The sequence below is a fragment of the Dama dama genome, chromosome 19 (genome assembly GCF_033118175.1).
Source record: "Dama dama isolate Ldn47 chromosome 19, ASM3311817v1, whole genome shotgun sequence".
In the NCBI taxonomy this organism is placed as follows: Eukaryota; Metazoa; Chordata; class Mammalia; order Artiodactyla; family Cervidae; genus Dama; species Dama dama.
Genome location: NC_083699.1, coordinates 92,106,836 through 92,128,985, shown reverse-complemented (window position 1 = coordinate 92,128,985; position 22,150 = coordinate 92,106,836). Strand labels below are relative to the sequence as shown.

Here is a 22,150-nt window from a genome sequence, read left to right as displayed (position 1 = left end):
GCAAATACTGAAGTGGTTTGCCATTCCCTTCTCCAGGGGACCACGTTTTGTCAGAACTCTCCACCATGACCTGTCCGTCTTGGGTGACCCTACATGGCATGGCTCATAGTTTCACTGAGTTAGACAAGGCTGTGGTCCGTGTGATCAGATTGGTTAGTTTTCTGTGATTGTGGTTTTCAGTCTGTCTACGCTCTGATGGAGAAGGATGAGAGGCTAATGGAAGCTTCCTGATGGGAGAAATTGACTAAGGGGGAAACTGGGTCTATTCTGATGGGCAGGGGAATGCTCAGTAAATCTTTAATCCAATTTTCTGTCAATGGGTGGGGCTGTGTTCCCTCCCTGTTATTTGGCCTGAGGCCAAACTATGGTGGAGGTAATGAAGATAACGGCGACCTCCTTCAAAAGGTCCCATGCACACACTGCTGCACTCAGTGCCCCCAACCCTGCAGCAGGCCTCCACTGACCCACACCTCCACCAGAGACTCCTGGACACTCACAGGCAAGTCTGGGTCAGTCTCTTGTGGGGTCACTACTCCTTTCTCCTGGATCCTGGTGGGCACAAGCTTCTGTTTGTGCCCTCCAAGAGTCTGTTTCCCCAGTCCTGTTTAAGTTCTGGTGTCTCTAAGGTGAGGTTAATAGTGACCTCCTCCAAGAAGGCTTATGCCATTCCCAGGTCTACAGCACCCAGAGCCCCTGCCCCTACAGCAGTCCACTGCTGACCTACACCTCTTCAGGAGACACTCAAAGTTGTCTCAGTCTCTGTGGAGTCTCTGGGTCCTGATTTCGCCCCTCCTACCATCTTGCTGGGGCTTGGACGTGGGGTATCTCCTCACAGTCACTCCAGTGCCGCGCAGCCCACACTTCAGTGCCTGCCACCTTGCTGGGGCCTCTCTGCCCTTGGACGTGGGGTGTCTCCTCAGAGAACCTCCACCACCGTGTGGCTGCCACTCCAGCACCACACAGCCACAGTGTCAGTCCATGAATCAAGACAAATTGGAACTGGTCAAACAGGAGATGGTAAGCGTGAACATCAATGTTTTAGGAATCAGCAAACTAAAATGGACTGGAATCAGTGAATTTAACTCAGATGACCATTATATCTACTACCGTGGGCAGGAATCCCTTAGAAGAAAGGGAGTAGCCATCATAGTCAACAGAAGACTCTGAAATGCAGTACTTGGATACAATCTCAAAAATGATAGAATGATCTCTGTTTGTTTTCAAGGCACACCATTCAATATCGCAGTGATCCAAGTCTATGCCCTGACCAGTAACGCTGAAGAAGCTGAAGTTGAATAGTTCTGTGAAGACCTATAAGACCTTATAGAACTAAAACCCCGAAAAAGATGTCCTTTTCAGTATAGGGAACTGGAATGCAAAAGTAGGAAGTTAAGTTACCTGGAGTAACAGGCAAATTTGGCCTTTGGGTATAGAATGAAGCAGGGAAAAGGGTAATAAAGTTTTGCCAAGAGAATGCACTGGTCATAGGAAACACTGTCTTCCAACAATACAGGAGAAGACTCTACACATGGACATCACCAGATGGTCAATACTGAAATCAGATTGATTATATTCTTTGCAGCCAAATATGGAGAAGCTGTATACAGTCAGCAAAAATAAGATTGGAAGCTGACTGTGGCTCAGATCATTAACCTCTTATTGCCAAATTCACACTTAAATTGAAGAAAGTAAGGAAAACCACTATCCATTCAGGTATGACCTAAATCAAATCCCTTATGATTATACAGTAGAAGTAACAAACAAATAGATTCAAGGGATTAGATCTGATAGACAGAGTTCCTGAAGAACTATGGACAGAGGTTTGTGACATTGTACAGGAGACAGTGATCAAGACCATCCCCAAGAAAAAGAAATTCAAAAAGGCAAAATAGTTGTCTGAGGCCTTACAAATAGCTGTGAAAAGAAGAGAAGCAAAAAGCAAAGGAGAAAAGGAAAGATAGTCCCATTTGAATGCAGAGTTCCAAAGAATAGCAAGGAGAGATGAGAAAGCCTTCCTCAGTGATCAGTGCAAAGAAGTAGAGGAAAATAATAGAATGGGAAAGACTAGAGATCTCTTTGAGAATATTAGCGATACCAAGAGGACATTTCATGCAAAGATGGGTACAATAAAGGACAGAAATGGTATGGACCTAACAGAAGCAGAAGATATTAAGGAAAGGTGGCAAGAATACACAGAAGAACTATACAAAAAAGATCTTCACAACCCAGATAATCACGATGGTGTGATCACCAACCTAGAGCCAGACATTCTGGAATGTGAAGTCAAGTGGGCCTTAGGAAGCATCATCACAAACAAAGCTAGTGGAGGTGATGGAATTACAGTTGAGCTATTTCAAATCCTAAAAGATAATGCTGTAAAAGTGGTACACTCAATATGCCAGCAAATTTGGAAAACTTAGCAGTGGCCACAGGACTGGAAAAGGTCAGTTTTCATTCTAATTGCAAAGAAAGGCAATGCCAGAGAATGCTCAAACTACCGCACAATTGCGCTCATCTCACATGCTAGCAAAGTAATGCTCAAAATTCTCCAAGCCAGCCTTCAACTGTATGTGAACCGTGAACTTCTAGATGTTCAAGCTGGATTTAGGAAAGGCAGAGGAACCAGAGATCAAATTGCCAACATCCATTGGATCATTGAAAAAGCAAGACAGTTCCAGAAAAACATCTACTTTTGCTTTATTGACTATGCCAAAGCCTTTGACTGTGTGGATCACAATAAACTGTGGAAAGTTCTGAAAGAGATGGGAATACAAGACCACCTGACCTGCCTCTTGAGAAATCCATATGCAGGTCAAGAGGCAACAGTTAGAACTAGACATGGAACAACAGACTGGTTCCAAATAGGGAAAGGAGTACGTCCAGGCTGTATATTGTCACCCTGCTTATTTAACTTATATGCAGAGTACATCATGTGAAGTGCTGGGCTGGAAGAAGCACAAGCTGGAATCAAGGTTGCTGGGAGAAATATCAATAACCTCAGATATGCAGATGACACCACACTAATGGCAGAAAGCAGAGAACTAAAGAACCTCTTGATGAAAGTGAAAGTGGAAAGTGAAAAAGTTGGCTTAAAACTTAACATTCAGAAAACTAAGATCATGGCATCTGGTCCCATCACTTCATGGCAAATAGATGGGAAACAATGGAAACAGTCACAGACTTTACTTCCTGGGCTCCAAAATCACTGCAGATGGTGACTACAGCCATGAAATTAAAAGAATCTTGCTCCTTGGAAGAAAACCTATGACCAACCTAGACAGCATATTTAAAAAACAGAGACGTTACTTTGTCAACAAACATCAGTCTAGTCAAAGCTATGATTTTTCCAGTATGGATGTGAGAGTTGGACTCTAAAAAAAAGCTAAGCACTGAAGAATTGATGCTATTGAACTGTGGTGTTGGTGAAGACTCTTGAGAGTCCCTTGGACTGCAAGAAAATCAAACCAGCAAATCCTAAAGGAAATCAAGGACTGAAGCTGAAGCTGAAGCTCCAAAACTTTGGTCACCTGATGCTAAGAACTGACTCATTTGAAAAGACTGTGATGCTGGGAAAGATTGAAGGCAGGAGGAGAAGGGGACGACAGAGGATGAGATGGTTGGATGGCATCACCAACTTGATGGGCATGAGTTTGAGTAAGCTCTGGGAGTTGGTGATGGACAGGCAGGGCTGGCGTGCTGCAGTTCATGGGGTCACAAAGAGTCGGACATGACTGAGCAACTGAACTGACTGACATTTCTACACTTCATCTAAACCAACTTAATCAGTTTATTCATGGCGTTGCATCATATCTTACTTGAGAGTCTCAAGAGGAAGTTTACTCTAACAACTTAATTTTCATTAAACTAGGCAAAAAGGAAGGACGTGCTGATTTAAATCCTGATGCGGGAAAGGGAACTTAAAAAGAATGCAGCAATAAAGAAGGGAGATAATCATTTTCTTCACAAGAAGTCAGTACTTCTTCCTGGATATGGTAGCCTCAGGCAGATAATTTGATAACAGTTGTCAGTGGAGAAGGAATCACTATTTGGCATGAAATGCATCTGAGTATAATTAATTTCTCTTTAATAAATGTATTGAATTTTGTTGAACCACCTCTGAAGCCAAAGATATAAGATTCTATTGGGAGACTCTTGTGTCTGCAAAAGGATCAGGTCTACCTTTTTCTGTGTGCTTAGGTCACAAGGAACTGCCGCCCCCAGTTCTTGTGTTTGTTAAAGCACAAATCATGTGTTCAAAGAGAACTCATCAAGGTTCACATTTCTGGGTGACATCTGTTTTCAAGTTTGCCTTGGTAGGTCTCGGCTTCCTTTATTTTGCACCTAGAAGAGTCTCCATTTGGTATGACATTCCATTCTGATAGAAAAATAATGCTTTGATTATCCAGAAAATTTAGTAGCAGCCAAGGACAGATAGGCTACTTCCTGCCAGATAACAGGCAAAACATTCTACCCTTCAAACACAAACATTTTCTTAAGCCTTTGGAAAGGACTAGAGGACAGTTGACTGTGTTCAACTTAAGTTCTTCAGTTTCAATATCCCTTTGGGCTTTTTTTTTTTTTTTTTTTTGCTGGTTTGCTATTAAGTAGACATACAAAGAAAGAATTTAAAGAAATATACAGATAGATGCTTTAAAGATCTCACTTTACCTGTAAAGACTACTTAAGGGAAGAACTTACCTATTGGGATCACCACATAAAACTAACCTTTTAGTGATGCACAAATTTGCCTAGAGTTTACAGGGAGGGGTCAGGGAAAGAGGGGGCAACCCAGGAGGTTTAGAAACGGGTTCTAATGCAAGTCCTACCACTTACTAGCTGTGTGTAAGGCCATGTAGCTTAACCTCCCTCAATGTCCTCAATTTCTCCTTGTAATATGCAGATAACATTATCTCTCCTGTGGGGCTATTGTTGCCTGGTCCTAAGTCATGTCCGACTCTTTGCAACCTCATGGACTGCAGCACGCCAGGCTTCCCTGTCCTTCACTATCTCCCCAAGTTTGCTCAAACTCATGGGGCTATTGTAATGATTACAAATAACATATACAAAATGCTGATAAAGTTCTGGCTTGCAAGAGGCCTTCAATAAATGGCAGCTATTAGCATTGCAATGTGGAAAACTCAAAGTCTAAGAGAATTTTAACACGGAACATATTGCAGGAACAGACCATCTATGTTTTCAAAATTCAGTGTTTAAGACTCTAAAATGATGTTGGCTTTGCACAGATTGATCGCTCAACTGACCAACAAACTGTCTTTGTGTATCTTGCTGGTTTATTTCATAATGGTTGGAAAAGAAAGAAATTATTTTTTTCACTGTCATCATTTTGGTGATTTATTGAGTTCTTTTTTTAAATCCAGAAGTTTCAAGGAAGGACTTTGTAAAAGTAAATAATTTAATAGAAGCAATGTTCTCTTTCCTGTCCACTGTCACCTACACAGACTGGTTGGTGCCAGGGCCTAAACTGTCAGGCAATTCCAGGGCAGAAGATGGCAGAGGCACTTGTCCAGTTCCCTGAAACTTTCCATTTCATAACAGCCCCCAAATTCTGGCATTAGGCCTGTGGGTATTATCATACTTTTCCTGTGATGAAGCTACCTGGGGCCTCACTATCACATCCCGTATGCATCCATGGTGCTATAATCCCTAATTATGCAGTGACCTCCTCCTGATAATTTTTCATCAGCATTAAGTGATAAAGCAGGTTTTTCACATACAAAAGCATGGATTTTGCTATTTCTCAGAGTAAGATTTTTAAGAGTCTCTCTCTCTGTAACACACACACACACACACACACACACACAATGGATATGACAGCAGCACAGTCCTCTATTGTTTTCATCTAAATGGCATTCTCCTCTCCTATCACTTGCTCATTTCTGTTTCCATTTGGGTGCTTTCTAATAATGGCCCTGAAACATTTTTTAAAAAATTGGATTTTCCAAGAAGGTCGGGATAGGTTTGAATAAAAATCTAATGAATAGATTTAATCCAGAGGAGACAGTGAGGTATAATTCTGCCCTTTTCCTCAAAAACTTTGTGATTTCTATGTCCCCTTAGTCCCACTTAAGTAAAGTTCAACACTAGCTGGTAGCATATTCAGTAAGTGGTGGGTAGAATGATAATGCAAGAGACCTGACCAAAGAAATACAAGAGCAACAATGACAACAAAAACTGGAGAGAGAGACAGACGAGAAAGAAAGAGCTCCCTACCATGAAAGGAGCAAGTGGGACTTGTCCAAAAGCAGCCTTCCCCACCTGCCACTTGCCCTTCAAATTAAGAGGAGCCCTACCTCCCACACCTTGTACCAGCTGCTCCTTCTGGCCCACACTGGCTACCGGTTTCTTCCCTTACAAGCAGTATGAACAATTCACTAGTTTTTAACACATCTCAGAAACAGACATCTGCAACCCAAATGCATTTTGTTACCAACATGTTACTTATTTCACAACTAAGCCATCAAGGAATATTTCTCTCCCAATTCCCTGTTTCTCCCATGTGTTCTCATGACATATGAATGAAGACATCAGGTCTTTTGGAGATCTTGCCCTGGGTACAGCAAACAAAGCCTGGGAGCTGTTGTGTCTCACACATTCTGATAGACCTGTGGAGAGTCAAGCCCTGGTGGCGGTGGTGATAGTAAGTTCAGGCATGTGACTTTGGATGTTTTGAATCAATGAAGTTGACATAAGCTAAACTATGAACAAAGAGGATTGATTCAAGCCATGGTTAATTTATGCTTCACGGTGTTATCTGCTATACTTCCTCTGTCATTTATTCCCCTGTAAATACAACTCTCAAAACCTCACCTCTCTCTGCAGAAATACTTAGATGTCATTATTTACTCATGTTCTCCCATCGCCTGCTAGCCCACAGCAGCCATGTAAGATCCCTACCAGAGCAGAGAGGGTGCAAAAGGCCATGGCTTAAACATAGGGTTACCCCATGATCCCACTCCTATTCCCTGTACCTTGCTCTGGTTAGCTGATTCTCTTATCTTACCTTCTGCAGTTACTGTTGGCCTCAGTTTCTGACCACTCCTTCCTTGTTCTGCCATTAGTCTTTGTGTATCCCTACTGCAGTGATGTTTAACCTATTTGAGGTCATGGTCTAAATGGAGAAGATGTATGAAAGTTAAGGACTCTCCTTCCAGAAAAGTGCAGGCATTGCATTTATGTGGCTTCACAGCCATCCCTGGACTCCTTCGATCATTAATTCCCTGGCTGCCTTGATTGTTGTTTATATTCACTGTGGCTTGCTCACCTGGTTCTCACTTGAAGCATTGCACTGACCTGTCTCCACCCCAATCCTCAACCGAATCTTCCAGCCTACATTTCCCCCAGCTTCTGAGCTTTTGTCTGCTTGAAGTGAAAGTAAAAGTGTACGTTGCTCAGTCATGTCTGACTCTTTGCGACCCCATGGACTGTAGCCTGCCAGGTTCCTCTGTCCATGGAATTCTCCAGGCAAGAATACTGGGGTGGGTTGCCATTTCCTTGTCCAGGGGATCTTCCCAACCCAGCAATCAAACCCAAGTCTCCCGCACTGCAGGCAGATTCTTCACTGTCTGAGCCACCAGGGAAAACCCAATTGTCTTCTGACATGTGCAAAAACCATCTTCTTGAATCTTCAGACTGTTTCAGGGCCCAAGGTCCTAGCCGTAGGAGCTTCACAGCTGATCAATGACCTTGGTAAATGAAGTGTTCATCTTGGTGCTTGGCATCTGACTCCAAGTCTTAGTAACTACCTTTATTACATGGGTGGGATAGACCTATTAATTCCTGAGTTAGGAATCTTTCAATTTGTACAAGTTGTATTGGCTTGAGATTCAAATATACTGTAAAGTCTACATTCTTGTCCCAAAGCTGTGTCCTGAAGATGCAGTATCAGAGATGACTCTACTGTGGAATATTGCATTCTGCTATATATACTTTATAGCAACTGCTACACACATAAAATGTAATTTAAAGGCATTATGTGAAAGGAAAACCCTCTTTGGTAAGATTTATTGGTCCACAGCTCCCATGCCTCAAACACAAAATCAAAATCTGTAGAGGAGAGGCAACTGCTTTGGTAAAATGCCTTAGTTAAAGAAGATAACTGTGTGCTTTGCCCCAAAAGATAAACTTGTGCTCAAGTAAAATAATCTGCAACTCTAAAAAGATGGATGCAGATTCTCAATTAAGTTGTGATTTGGGATGCAGATGCTCACTTAATTGCTAATAAATAGAAGAACAGGAGAAGGATCTGGGGATATGAGTTGATCAGTGCAAATATTTTCTAGGAGTTGGCTTGTCACCAGGTGAAACTCCATCAGACTCTCTCAGAAAGCTCTTTATAATCTGAGTGAGTTTTGTTTAACACAGGAATGAAAGGTGCCCAGATTAGGAAAGATTTTCATAGGACCTTATCTATGAAAAGTCCTTTGACCCAACCAGAGGCAGCTAGCATTTCATTGAGCCCTTCATCTCTGTCCTCAGCATACAACATTTATGAAGCACTGCAGGCTCCGATGCAAGCAAGTGCCTGTTTTCGAATTCTTTTCCTCTCTATGTGGCTTGCAGTGAGCTGTGGGTTGGTGATTGCCATGAAAGCAAATGCCATAGGTTTCATGACTTTTCCTTGATTGTTGCTGATCAGCAATTCTCCACAACTTTATTAGATACTTTCTATTCGTGATTTTTTTTTTTTTTTTTTTTTTGCTTTACATATAGCAATGAGGTAAAGAATCTACCTTCAGTATAGGAAACACAGGTTCAATCCCTGGATTGGGAAGATCTCCTGGAGGTGGAAATGGCAATCCACTCAGGTATTCTTGCCTGGAAAATCCCATGGACAGAGGAGCCTGGTGGGCTATGGTCCATGGGTCACAAAGAGTCGGACACGACTGAGTGACAATCAGACTACGCATTGAGATTTCTGTAGTATGTCTACCTTGGTGTCCCCTACGCCAGCAAGGTTACTAGAAGCTCAGCTCTGTTGGATTTGCAAGACAACCATGGATCTTTTGGTCTTAACTATTGTCAGCAATTTACATGCATCTCCTTCTCTGATACTATCCCAGAAATCTTCAGCTTTACAGGCTGATTCATATCAATGTATGACAAAACCCACTGGAAAAAATATATATATATAATAATTAAAAAAAAAAAAGAAAAAAATAAAATAAAATATATAGGATGTTAAAAAAAATAAATAAATAAATAAAATCATCTATTTCCATAAAAAAAAAAAAAAGAAAAAGAAAAAGATGAATTCAGCATTTGATCTAACTCTAAATGTATTACTCATTCCACCTCAAAAGATTCTTGAAATGTTCTGACACATTAATTGGAATTCTAAATGCCCTATATTTTTAGAAATAAAGTTCAGTTTTTATTGACTTCTTTTAAGAAAATGGTGAAAAAAACAGAGTAATCACTCTAACAATGATATTAATACAAATAACAGTAACAACAGTTAACAGCTATCATTTATGGGGTGCTTCCTATGTTCCAAGTAGAAGCACTGTACGTATATTAACCCAATGAATCTCCACTCTGTGAAGGAGGTACAATTGTTATCACCGCTTGTTAGATGAAGACACTGTAACACAGATAATTACTATAAAGAGACAGTAGTCACATAGGGTGAACAACTGTAGGAGATGATGTGAAACTTGAGCTGGTGCTGGCATGAACACCAAAAGACACAAAGTGTATGTAGTTTCATAACAAGCTCATTTCCATATGCAGAAGAGGCCTCCACGAAGAAGTCCTGGCCCATAAACAGCATTGGCAGTCAGCAAACTGCTCATATCAAAATGATCATGTTCATGAATGCAATTTTTTTTATTACAAATTAGCACCATGCCATGTGTGCGTGCGTGCTCGGTCGTGTCCTACTCTTTGCGACCCCATGGACAGTAGCCCACATTGCTCCTCTGTCCGTGAATTTTCCAGGCAAGGATACTAGAGTGGGTTACCATATCCTTCTCCAGGGGATTTTGCTGACCCAAGGATCAAACCCGCGTGTCTTGCATCTTCTGCATTGGCAGGTGGGTTCTTTACCAACTGAGCCACTAGGGAAGCACTAGAAGTCCTAAAATCTTCGAAGAGTAGTCCTTGCCTCCATCCTATGAAGGTGAAATGTTTGTTGAGTTATTTATCTGTGCACACACTCAGGCAATGGATCCAAGTGCTCCCACTTTCTATTGTATTGTAAATGGGCTTTCACTAGTGAGACCTGAGTTGAGTGCCTACCATTCCAGTAAGAGTTACTTGGGGCAAATAATTTACCATCCCTGAGTCTGTTTATGTCCAAAATGCAAATACACACTTCATTAGACTGTTAGAAGGATTAAATGAGGTGAAATATACAGTTACTTAATTTCGCTAAGGGGCTTCCCTTGTAGCTCAGTTAGTAAAGAATCTGCCTACAATGCAGGAGACCCAGGTTCAATCCCTGGGTTGGGAAGATCCCCTGGAGAAGGTCATGGCAAAGCACTCCAGTATTCTTGCCTGGAAAATCCCATGGACAGAGGAGCCTGGCGGGCTACAGTCCGTGGGATCACAAGAGTCAGACATGATTTAGTGACTAAACCACCATCACAATTTCTCTAAGTCACGGTTTCCTCATCTATAAAATGCAAATCACAATAGCACCAACTCCAGGGGGTCACAGTGAGTGTTAAATGAGATAATTAAAATGTTTAACCTAACACTTGACGTGTGTAGTGAATGCTCCATAGTGAAAAAAAAAAAAAAAAATACAGGGAATAATAAGCATTTTGAGTGCTCAGTCAGTGTTGGAACACTTGACCCCCTTCTCCATTTCAGCCTTGGGGATTAATATTAGGTCTTTCCTGTGCATATTAATGATTATATTTTAATTTTAGCTAGTTTTCCATCTTTAGTGACTATTAACCTACTTTTCCATCTTTTTCTATCTATTATGACTGAAAGTTTCACACATCACAGTACTCTTTGGAGCTAAGATTTCATTAGTGAGGATTAAAGCAACTAAAAGTTGGAGAATGGGTTGAAGTTCACATCAGATCATGAGAATTAGCCCCCCTCTCTCTCTCTCTTTTAAATAGGCTCACAGTAGTGGGATTCAAATTCTTGTTTCTGCTTTAGTAAAGGAAGAAGAAAATGAAATGAGGAGAGTATTTGCAAGTGACTTTTATCTTTAAGACTATCTCAAATTCACTTTCCTCCCAATATTAGGTATAAGAAAAAATTTCTCAAAGCCTGCAGACTAATTCAATTCTGACAAGACTTTTCAGGCTAAATTGCAAAGTAATTTAAGATCTCCTTTCAAAGAAAATGCACATATAATTCATAACAAACCTCCTTTAACTCTTCTTCCCTTTTAACCAATTTTAAGCTAGAGGTCTCTTTGTTACTTTAGAGTTGGAACTTAATGGACCAGAGCCACTTAGGAATCTGTCGAAGACTTTATTCCCTGCTGAAATTTGTAACTGTTCTTGATGTCATGATCAACCTGGCTCCAACCTAAATCATGGGCGCCCTCCTTGCATCTCCACTGAAGTACTGCCCCTTGCTTGCTGAATGCTCAGCCATTTCCAGTGGCAGGATCTGGGTAGCACAGAAAACCAAGTGCCCTATCCCTCACCTGAGAGTTCTGGAAAATGCTGGAAATAGAGAGTCAGTGATTCTGGGGGCGGGAGGTTCCTCAAGGCCATCTTATCCAACTGTCTGGTGCATGAATATTCTCCACAGCACCCTGACAGGTAATGCTTTCATTCTGTGTTCAAGCATCTCCAGTGACAGAGAACTTGCCTTTTAAAGATCCCATTTCATGTTCCATCAGATTTAAGAGTTAGGAAATTTCTGAAATAGAATATAAAGCTGAAATCCTTCTCCCTCTGATGTTTTACTTGTGGACTTTATCTTTCCTTCTGGAAACATAAAGAATGAGGCCAGCTCACAGTACCTGTTTCTGCTAAATTCATCTATCATTTAAACTCTCCTCCTTCCTTACATCTTATTCCCCACCATCCTACTCTTTCTCCTGTGACCTGCTGTGGCTTTTCAGGTTTCATTCAGATGGTGGTTTCCAGTCCACTGAGGAAAGGCCTGGTCTGCTGCAGCCGTGGGAGAGCACAACGAGGTCATGCCAACTCTTGTCCAGCGTCCTCTACTGTTACTAACGCAGCCTTCACCTGGAATGTTCTGTACCATGCTCCCCTACCCTGAACCCTCCATTAGATGCCCTTTCACCATTAGAGGAAAGTTTAAGTCCTAACAATGTCCTGGAAGCTTCCACAAGACCTGGCCCCAGCCCCATCTCCAGCCTGCCTCCTACCACCCTTCTCTTGCCCACTTCCCTCTAGCCACACTGCTTCTGCTTCACAGACTAGAAAACCCTCTCCGTTGTTTTCATATAGGACTCCATTCAATAACATTTATCAGGAAAGACTTTCCTGGTCGCCCTAACGAACACAGCACCCTCATCACTGTCTCTTCCATGCCCTCACGCTGCTTCTTTCTCTTTTCTGTCTCTGTCCTTAAATCAAATATCTATTTGCATAACTATTTATTATGTTGTTTTCTTCCCTTGAATGTCAGGAACCTGAGGTTAGACGCTTTGCTGTGTTTGCTGCTGTATCTTTAGTGTCTAGAACAAAGTCTGCACGTAGTAGGTGCTCAAGAAATATTTGTTGGTGGGAGGAATCTGCTAATTCAGTCTGAGATTGTAATATTCCAAGGGCAGCCATGATATACTAACTCATACTTCCCACAGAATTCCATTTGTCTTTTTTTCTGTTGTGCCAGATATCAAAATGGTATTTGTCAAGGATTTGGAAAATCACTCTTTGGAGTGAATGTGGATTCTTAGGCAGCAGTCACTAACCAAACAATCCCTTAGAAGCTGAAAGAGTTAATCAATGTGCCTCCCCAAACACAGCTCTTTGCCCTGTTGGCTCTTTAGCCCTGGGGAAGGTAAAACCCCAGTTCTAACTCAAGCTCAGCACACTTCTGGCCAGAACCTCTTATTATTAAGAGGCAGCTCTTCTAACCTCCCAGGGTGCCTGGAATGCCCCCAATTCCTGAAGTCATTATGTTTTACAGCAGGTTCTCTTGACAGAATTTCAGCGGCCTTTGGCAGAACATAAGCCAGAATAATGGGCAAGCAGATGCCAGGATGAATGCCGATGTGTACACACAATTCTTGGCTCCATAAAAATCAATTCCTTATTCATAATTAAGCAACTTCTTGAGAAAGGGCAGGTTGGTACAGTTATTAAAAGATAAATAATAGATAAGGATCCACTTGTTTCTTTTTCGGGGGGAGATAAAAATTTTAAACACAAAATAGCACTGTAATTAGTTTTTCTTCTACTTTGCTTCTTACCTGTGACACTCAAGAGCAACCAAACAGAGCAGTTTTTACAAATTTCCATCACCCCTCTGTATTGTATTTCTCCTTAAAATGTATCCTTCAGAGCATAATAACAAGGCAACTCTAGATAGCTGGGGAGAAAGGAAACTAGAAGCACCCAGAATAAAGGTCACAAAATGTGTCAGCCCATGGGCTTCTTCCTGTTTTCCAAAGTGGGTGTAGGGAGCAGAACTGAAAACAAAAGTAGCTAAATGCATCCATACTAAAAGGAGCAGCAGGGCTCCCCAGTAGTAAGAAACACATACTTTCAACAGGCTTCACTGGCGAAAGAATTGGCCTTGTTTCCTCCAGTTCCTACCCCATCTTCTTGGTCCCAAATAACTGTATGAAAGGGGGCCTCCTTGGAGAGAGGGCAGTGTTTGAGGTGTGAAACTGTTAACCCTCCCCATGAGGGAGCTTCCTCTCCCCTAAGTCAAGTGGAAGGAACCCCATTAGAATCAAAAACAGACAAGAGGAAGAGGAAGGCTGCAAGAGGAAGGCTTCCAGCTTACCCCAGCTGAGGAAGCTGCAGAGAGTCTGAGGCCCTCTCAAAACAGAGCAGGGAAGGGAGTTTTTGGGTGTGGCTTCTTGGAGTGGGGATGCAGAACTGGCCTACAGACTGTGGAAGGAATCAGCTGGAGCCCTCTGTGTCAGTATGGCCCCCTGGTTTGGTGTGTCTGGGGAGTGGGCAAAGTGAGCCCACCCAGAGCAGTGGTCCATGGTCCATGGAGGGAGTTCAGTGCTGCCCCAAATAAGAGGACTAGAGATCAAGAGAAAGGTGAGAGCCACTGATCGGCCCAAGTGGCCCCTAATCCAAGCCATAGAAAAGGGCTGGGACTGTGTATAGCTGGCAGGGCAGAAGGAAAATTGAGTGACCCCCAGGCGGGGGGGGGGATGGATTCTTAATAAAATGGAGGTGTCACCATGAGAGCAGGGACAAGAGTGAGATCAGGGACCCTGTCCATGGTGGCCAAGCAAAAGGTGGACAGCTTGGATCCCGTCCTTCCTCCATGCCTCTGACACCAGGGGGCGCTAGTGCCCAAGAGGGAGTAAAGGGACACCTCTGTCTCCTCCCTTTCAAATCATCCTGCTCTCTGCTTTAGAATATTCTGCAGGGAGAAGAATCTTGCTTTGAAGATTTAGGTTTTAAGCTAGACAGCACTAAGTTTTGATAACTGAAAGGAACTGAATAATGGAATTTGACCAAGACATCATTAATAGAACTATATTTCCAGCACAAAGAAGGATTCAATGTAGTACAACTGGAAGCCGTGATTAGGAAAAAAAAAAATCCTATATATAATCCTATAATCAAGAACTCTGTAATAAACTTGGGCCAGTGGTTTAAATATTTTCTGTTAGGGATTAAAGATTTGGCAGAGAAAATGGAAGTGCATTTGGTACATCTTTGGCTGTGGTAATCATCTTCCCATTTTTTTTTTTCTTGATGACATTCATAGAAATTCTAAAAGGAATGCAATCTATTTGCTTAAAACTTTCCTTGTAAAATTTTAAAGTGGCATTGATTCGTGTTAACAGGAGAAGTGAGACTGAACTGGGAGACACAGAAGTAGATTGTTCCAACCAGACACTCAGAACAGTGAGTGGATTGTAGGAGCTGGGAGGACCAATCAGAGGGAGAGCATCTTTAGGAAAGAACAGCTGCCCAGGAGCTTGAGGTTTTGAGTAATGTCGGTGAGTAATTATGGGGAAAATAATTTAGCAACACCAGTAAAGAGTAACAGGAGCGGGTGGTGATGGAGACTGGGTGGTCTTGAAAAGATTGTAAGAATCAGGAGAGATGACTCAGTAGGGTCCAGAGTGGGGAGATGCACAGCATTTTGGAAGGGGTCAGTGGCAGCAGGGATGGTGGTTCCATTTACAGACTCCTTTCCATACATGATCTCATCGTCACTCTCAGCAGAATTTCAACACTTTCTCCCCTGCTTCCTCTTCTTCTTTCTTCTCCTCCCCACCTCTTTCTCCTTCTTCCTCATCACTGGCATTTATTGAGAACACGCACCACATTACACTATATACAAAGCAATTTGTAAGATCAAATGATACCTGATACCCAGAGATTCTAGACCAGGGACTAGTCAGTGTGAGACAGTTAATGACATCTCAGTTCTAATTTGTTTGAGGTAGTACTGATTGGACATCTAGTTTGGGATACTTCTTTTAGAACTAAACCAATCTCTCAGTTCAATAGAAAGAGACAGAGGGAAAGAACAGACAATGAAGAAGGACAAGAAGATGCTGAAGGAGGAAAAGAAGGAAGAGGATTCAGGGCAAGAAGAAGACAAAATAGAAGAAGGAGGAGGAGGGGTTATTTGAAGAAGGATGATTTACTTAAGAAATGCTTATCTAGTTTTGACTTTGTGCCCATTTCAAATGCTTTATAAACATTAATTGATTGAATTCTCATAGCAACCTTATGTGATAGATATATTTATTATTACTATCATTTTATTATCATTTTTAACCATCATCATAGGAAACTGAAGGGCATATAGTCTAAGTAATTTGGTCAAGGTCACACAGCCAGTAAGTGGCAGAGTTGAGATTCGCACCCAGGTCTCAGATTCAGGTACTATGCTCTTAACACTACCTAAGCTGCCAGGGGGTTCCCTGTAGGAATGTCGGAAAGATGAAAAGATGGGTTGTTGAGAACACTGGAGTTTCAGTCATGTCTGTGAACCTTAAATGATACAGTGAGCACTGTGATCCTTATTCATGTTGCTCTCTTCAAAGGAATGTAGGCTATTTCATCCATTTCAAAAATTTTGAATAAAAGATACGCACATTTATTTCTAAGACTGGATGCAATACACGACCATCAAACTAGTTTTTGCTGAATAATCTGTTCCTGAACAGAATGAATCAATAACCTGGTCTTAATTCCAATTTATAAGATGAATATTTAAGCACCACTGTGTAGTTCTGGTCACATTATTTTCAAGGATATTGGTTCTATCCAACTCAAATATTCTTTTTCAGAAATCTGCAGATCACAGATCTGCCTTCACCAGATTATGCTATAAACAGCGCATCTTCAGAGTGGTGTCCCATAGAGCAAGCACCACAAAGTCCAGTTCTTCCCCACCTCTTCTCAGTCTGGTGCTTGCGTCCACTAATGGTTCAAACAGCTCCCTTGGTGCACTGGAGGAGGGATTTACTTTTTAAGGCCAAAGAGCTGAAACCAGCAGTAGGCCTGGCCGGAACGTGATTGTCCTTCCTTTGTCAGGCTGAAGTTGGAAAACCACACATGCTACCCAAACCCTTGGTTATTTCTGAAAACACCCTCTGTAGCTGATGCTCCATAATCTAGAGGCTTTGTGTTGTAGCTAAAACATAGAGCCCAGAAAGATGCCTCCTTTGCCAGGGCGTTGAGCCTGGAGGAAAAATTTCCTAAAATCCTGGCAGTCAGAAAATATTCAACATCCCTGTGCTGCAAGGCCCCTTCTTTCTTGGCCCCATCCCTCACCAGAAGCCAGAGGGCTTTGCCTGCAGAATGTCCCCGGTGAAACATGGGGAGGTGTGACTCAAGGTCAGTGTCCTGGCTTGTCCTTGTCCTGGAGCACATTGTCGTCCAGGCTGCTGAGTGTGCTCCTTTCCTCCTTCTCCGTGGAGCCAAGAGTTCCACACAAAACCAACTAGTGTCACTTCTATGGCCATTTCCTCCCGAGGCCTGGTTCAGCCTCCGCATTCTGCTGTCTGTCATTGTGAGCCTGTGGAAGGTCTTAGCACAATGATTATGCAATGATGGTGGTGGTGATGATGATGGGCAACGTTCTTTGAGAGTCTTATTTTTTGTGCACATTACCAGCACTCAATGAATGGCCCTACAACCTATAAGATAAATGTATAGGAGTTCTTTGGGTTTTGTTTTCATCTTATTTATTTATTTTATTATTTATTTTTTGGTCTTGTAGCACGTGGGATCTTAGTTCCCTGACCAGAAATTGAACCTGTGCCCCCTGCAGTGGAAGTGCAGAATCCTACCCACTGGATACCCTAAGGAAGTCCTTATATATATATATATATATATATATATATATATATATATATATAGGTGTTTATATATATAGGTGTTATATATAGGTGTATATATATAGGTGTATATATATAGGTGTTTAAAGTCCTTATATATATATATACACACACACACATATATATATATAGGTGTTTAAATATACCTCATATCCTCACACATTTCTGGAGTATAGGTCCATTTTATAGACTTTGAAACAGAACCTGAGTGATGAAGTAACTCACCCAAGGCCATACAGCCAAGAAGGATCAGATCTTTGAAGCTCAAGTTAAGAATCTCAAGTGTCCCCTTCAGGCTTGAATTGATGACCTTAAAAGTAACCACAGTTCAGTTCAGTTCAGTCGCTCAGTTGTGTCCGACTCTTTGCAACCCCATGAACCGCAGCACACCAGGCCTCCCCGTCCATCACCAGCTCCCGGAGTCCACCCAAACCCATGTCCATCAAGTCGGTGATGCTATCCAACCATCTCATCCTCTGTTGTCCCCTTCTCCTCCTGCCCTCAATCTTTCCCAGCATCAGGGTCTTCTCAAATGAGTCAGCTCTTCGCATCAGGTGGCCAAAGCATTGGAGTTTCAGCTTCAACATCAGTCCTTCCAATGAACACCCAGCACTGATCTCCTTTAGGATGGACTGGCTGGATCTCCTTGCAGTCCAAGGGACACTCAAGAGTCTTCTCCAACACCACAGTTGAAAAGCATCAATTCTTCAGTGCTCAGCTTTCTTTATAGTCCAACTCTCACATCCATACATGACCACTGGAAAAACCATAGCCTTGGCTAGACAGACCTTTGTTGGCAAAGTAATGTCTTTGCTTTTTAATATGCTGTCTAGGTTGGTCATAACTTTCCTTCCAAGGAGTAAGCGTCTTTTTAAGTTCATGGCTGCAATCACCATCTGCAGTGATTTTGGAGCCCGGAAAAATGAAGTCAGCCACTGTTTCCCCATCTATTTGCCATGAAGTGATGGGACCAGATGCCATGATCTTCGTTTTCTGAATGTTGAGCTTTAAGCCAACTTTTTCACTCTTCTCTTTCACTTTCATCAAGAGGCTCTTTAGTTCTTCTTCACTTTCTGCCATAAGGGTGGTGCCATCTGCATATCTGAGATTATTGATATTTCTCAACAGGGCAACATATTGTTGCTATTCAGTCGCTCAGTCATGTCCGACTCTTTGCAACCCATGGACTCCAGCATGCCAGGTTTCCCTGTCCTTCACTATTTTCATTATATCTACATATCACCAATGCCTAATATAAATCTGTAGATGATTTATTTTAAAGATGACTCATTTTGGCAAGACTCCTTCCTTCCTGCATTTCTTCCTTTTTCCCCTCTGACTTCCAGTCAACCTGCCCTCATTTCCTCAGACTTTATATAGTCTGCCATGGGCCAGGCACCAGGCTATGTCCTGGGCATACAAAGAAGAACAAGACCCAGGCCAGACACCACAAAGCTTAAGTGCTGGAGCAGAAGCCAGACATGAAAGCAGGTTACCAGGATAAGCCCTGTCTCTTGCTTGCTTGTAGAACAGGAGAGAGGGTGCTGTTGCCTCACACAACACACAACATGTTCTGCACTCTGCCTGCATTTGTGAGGGCGCCGCTTGTGTTCCATCCAGGCATGAAATGTAAGGTTCTGGTACCTGAACTCCAATTGCCCTTACATCACAGCCACACTCACTCAACTATGCTGATGTAGGTTTAGGTTTTCCTCCTAATAAATCACTTTTTCAAGGTAGAAATAAGAAATCTACATTTGGAACTTAGTGACTATAGGTCTTTATTTCCCTGACTCTTAGTTTCTTAGCAAAGGGAGGAAAGATAAACATTCGCGCCCTAATTACCTGGCAGAGATGTTATCAGATCAAGCACAGTTATAAGGCAGGCATAAGAGGACTAAGCATGATGTAAATGTGAAGGCTTTTTGTATATTCTTAACATGGGGTTTAAAGTTTTGAGTGATGCCATCTACCTGCCTTTACCCCCCCGCCAGTGCTCAAACACGTGCTCCCAGTCTCCTGCCATAACTCTCTGCTTCTACCTTTGTGTCACTTTTTGTTTCTTTTGCAACCCCATGTACTGTGTAGCCCACCAGGCTCCTCTGTCCATGTGATTTCCCAGGCAAGAATACTGGAGTGGGCTGTCATTTCCTCCTCCAGGGGATCTTCCAGACCCAGGGATCGAACCTGCATCTCCTGTATTGATGGGCAGATTCTTCACCATCTGAGCCACCTGGGATTCTACCTTTAAGCTCCCTCAATTCTCTGACTCCTTGCCTTTGCTACCACTCCAGTGGGAATGGCACTGGGAATGGCAACCCACCCCAGTATTCTTGCCTGGGAAATCCCACGCACAGAGCAGCATGGCAGGCTATAATCCATGGGGTTGCAAAAGTCAGACACGACTGAGCACCTAACACTTCAGTTTTGCATTTGAATAAAAATGAGTTAGTTTAAAAACAAACATGACATAAATAATCATACAGAATATGGCCAAAAGATGTGATGATGCTACTTCAAGCTGGGGAAACATCAGGACAGAGAAAACACTTCTGGGGAGTGTGAAGGTGAAGATGGGGGTGAAGAGATGTTTGTTCTAAGGATCAGATTTGCTGGGAGCAACCTTAGGAATTAACATAATTATTTACAAAAGAGTGTGACTGTGCAAAAACCTGTTTTTCAAAGGCAGACTGCAACTGAAATGTTTTCTTGTCACTATCATTTCTTCATTGAAATGAAGAAATATGTTCATATCAACTCACACACACACAGCTGTGGACACTGAATTTCAGAATGGCCATGGATTTACACCCTTTCCCAGGACTGTCAGCCACAAAGGACCCAAATGTGGGTTTTCATTTCCTTTTTTCCTGCAAAGCACAACACTTTACAAAAAGAAAAACACTTCAAAGGCAATCCCTTTCTCGCATACATTTCAGGGCTCCATTTGAGATCCACATTTATCTTCCTTATCCAATTATGTGATCAAAGCAGAAGTGTTTGGCCTACTTTGGGGGTTTAAAGACATCCAGGGAAAAACTAGAAACATTTTAAACTACCTTTTTTATGCCACACATTTTCCTGGAGGAGAATTGGAATCCACTCTCCCTGCTCTCTCTTAACTCTCTTAGTCTCCAGACACAAAAAGTCAGGTCAGAGAGTTAAGATACTTTAATCATCCAAGCCATAAAAGATTCAGTTACATCTCTGTAAACACCTATCTAATCTCAAGTCAGTGTGTCTGGTATCCTGTTTGCTCTCTACAGGGCTACAAAGTTCTTTCCAGAAACCACTGAGAAACTCTTGATTTTGTCTGATTAGTTTTAAAGAACTTGTATTAAAATAAAAACTGCAAAAAAAAAAAAAAAAACACCTGAAAAGGGACTTTATTAGTCTCCCCAACAATACTGGTTCTAGCACATCTGTCATGTTAATGCTACAAGATGGAGCTCATGTTTCCTAAAATAGGTCACACCTTGCCTTTTACATCAACACTGTAGGATTTGAGGCCCTGGCTGAAAAAAACAGCAAATATGACGTCTTCAAAAATATTTCAGTGAACAAACCACCTATTGGTGGATTGATTTTTCTCTGTGGATATAAATCTGTTGGCAGCCCCCAGAATCAGGGCATAAAAGATGACCTCAGACAGCTGCTGCCATTTGTTTCGGTGGGAAAATGAGGGTTTTGTCTCTCCCCAGAGGTTAATCCTGTGATGCTCTGAGTGTCGTCTGGGCTCTGTTTCTGAAGGGTTACACTGGAGAGGAGCAATGCTTTGTGGTTTATGACAAGATCATGGCAGAATATTTTGTGCACGCTGTGATTTGTATCGCCCATTTGTGCACAGGCCATAAAAGTGCACTTTTTATCAGGAACATGTGTGAATATATAACAGCACCAAAGACATATGGCCACTAAATAATTCACAGTTATCTATCTCCTCAGCAGATTCCATATATACCTACCATGTTTTAATGCCTAGTTTGCTCAGAAACAATATTCTTTACGACCCTTCCAATATAAAAATGTTTACTGACTGGCAACAATATATGGATACCAGGGGATTGGGCTATAAGGAAGGGCCTTCCCCGCCTCTCCTTGTCCTCATCCGTTTCCACTGAATGCTTCCAACCAGCACCTAACCTCTTAGGAGAAGGTGTCTTTCCCCAAATTGGGTGCTAAATTCTGACTTCTGGTGTTTGGGCCATGAGATACGAGTCTCTGACTAACCTTCACCCTCTTCTCTTTTCAGTTCTATATCCATTTACAGTCCCAAGGAGAATCCAAACACATTTGACGCCGCAGCATTTTTCCAGTCCGTGGGGAATTTCCTGGGGATCTTCGCTGGCTCATTTGCCATGGGGTCTGCATATGCTGTTGTCACGGCACTGATATCCTTTGTCTGTGTGTGGGAAGCTGGGGACCGTTAAGAGCAGGCAACATCCTTGGGATGTTTCTGAGGACTAACAAACTCCAGACCAGGAAATGGCTAGATGGTCTTGTTCAAGTGTAGCACCACTATAGCACCACTGGGGCCATCTTGATTCTGAAGCGTAGGCTGGTACCAGGGGAAGAGGGAGGGGGCCAGACTCTTTTCCTGTCCAAGGCCAATTCTAGGACTGCTCATATTGTCTGATCCCAGCATATCAACAGTCTTGAAAAATTCTCACCTAAGAATATAGGTGGCCAGGGGGA

At 42.3% G+C, this 22,150-nt stretch overlaps 1 protein-coding gene across 3 annotated transcripts in view; it reads left to right on the top strand.

Annotated features, from left to right (window-relative positions):
- SLC9A9 (solute carrier family 9 member A9) overlaps window positions 1-22,150 on the top strand; it is a 676,865-nt gene that overhangs the window by 299,594 nt on the left and 355,121 nt on the right. For all 3 annotated transcript variants that reach the window (XM_061167805.1, XM_061167802.1, XM_061167803.1), the window contains exon 7: window positions 21,708-21,846. In XM_061167805.1, coding sequence (XP_061023788.1) covers window positions 21,708-21,846 — 139 coding nt within the window. The remainder of the gene's footprint in view (window positions 1-21,707; window positions 21,847-22,150) is intronic.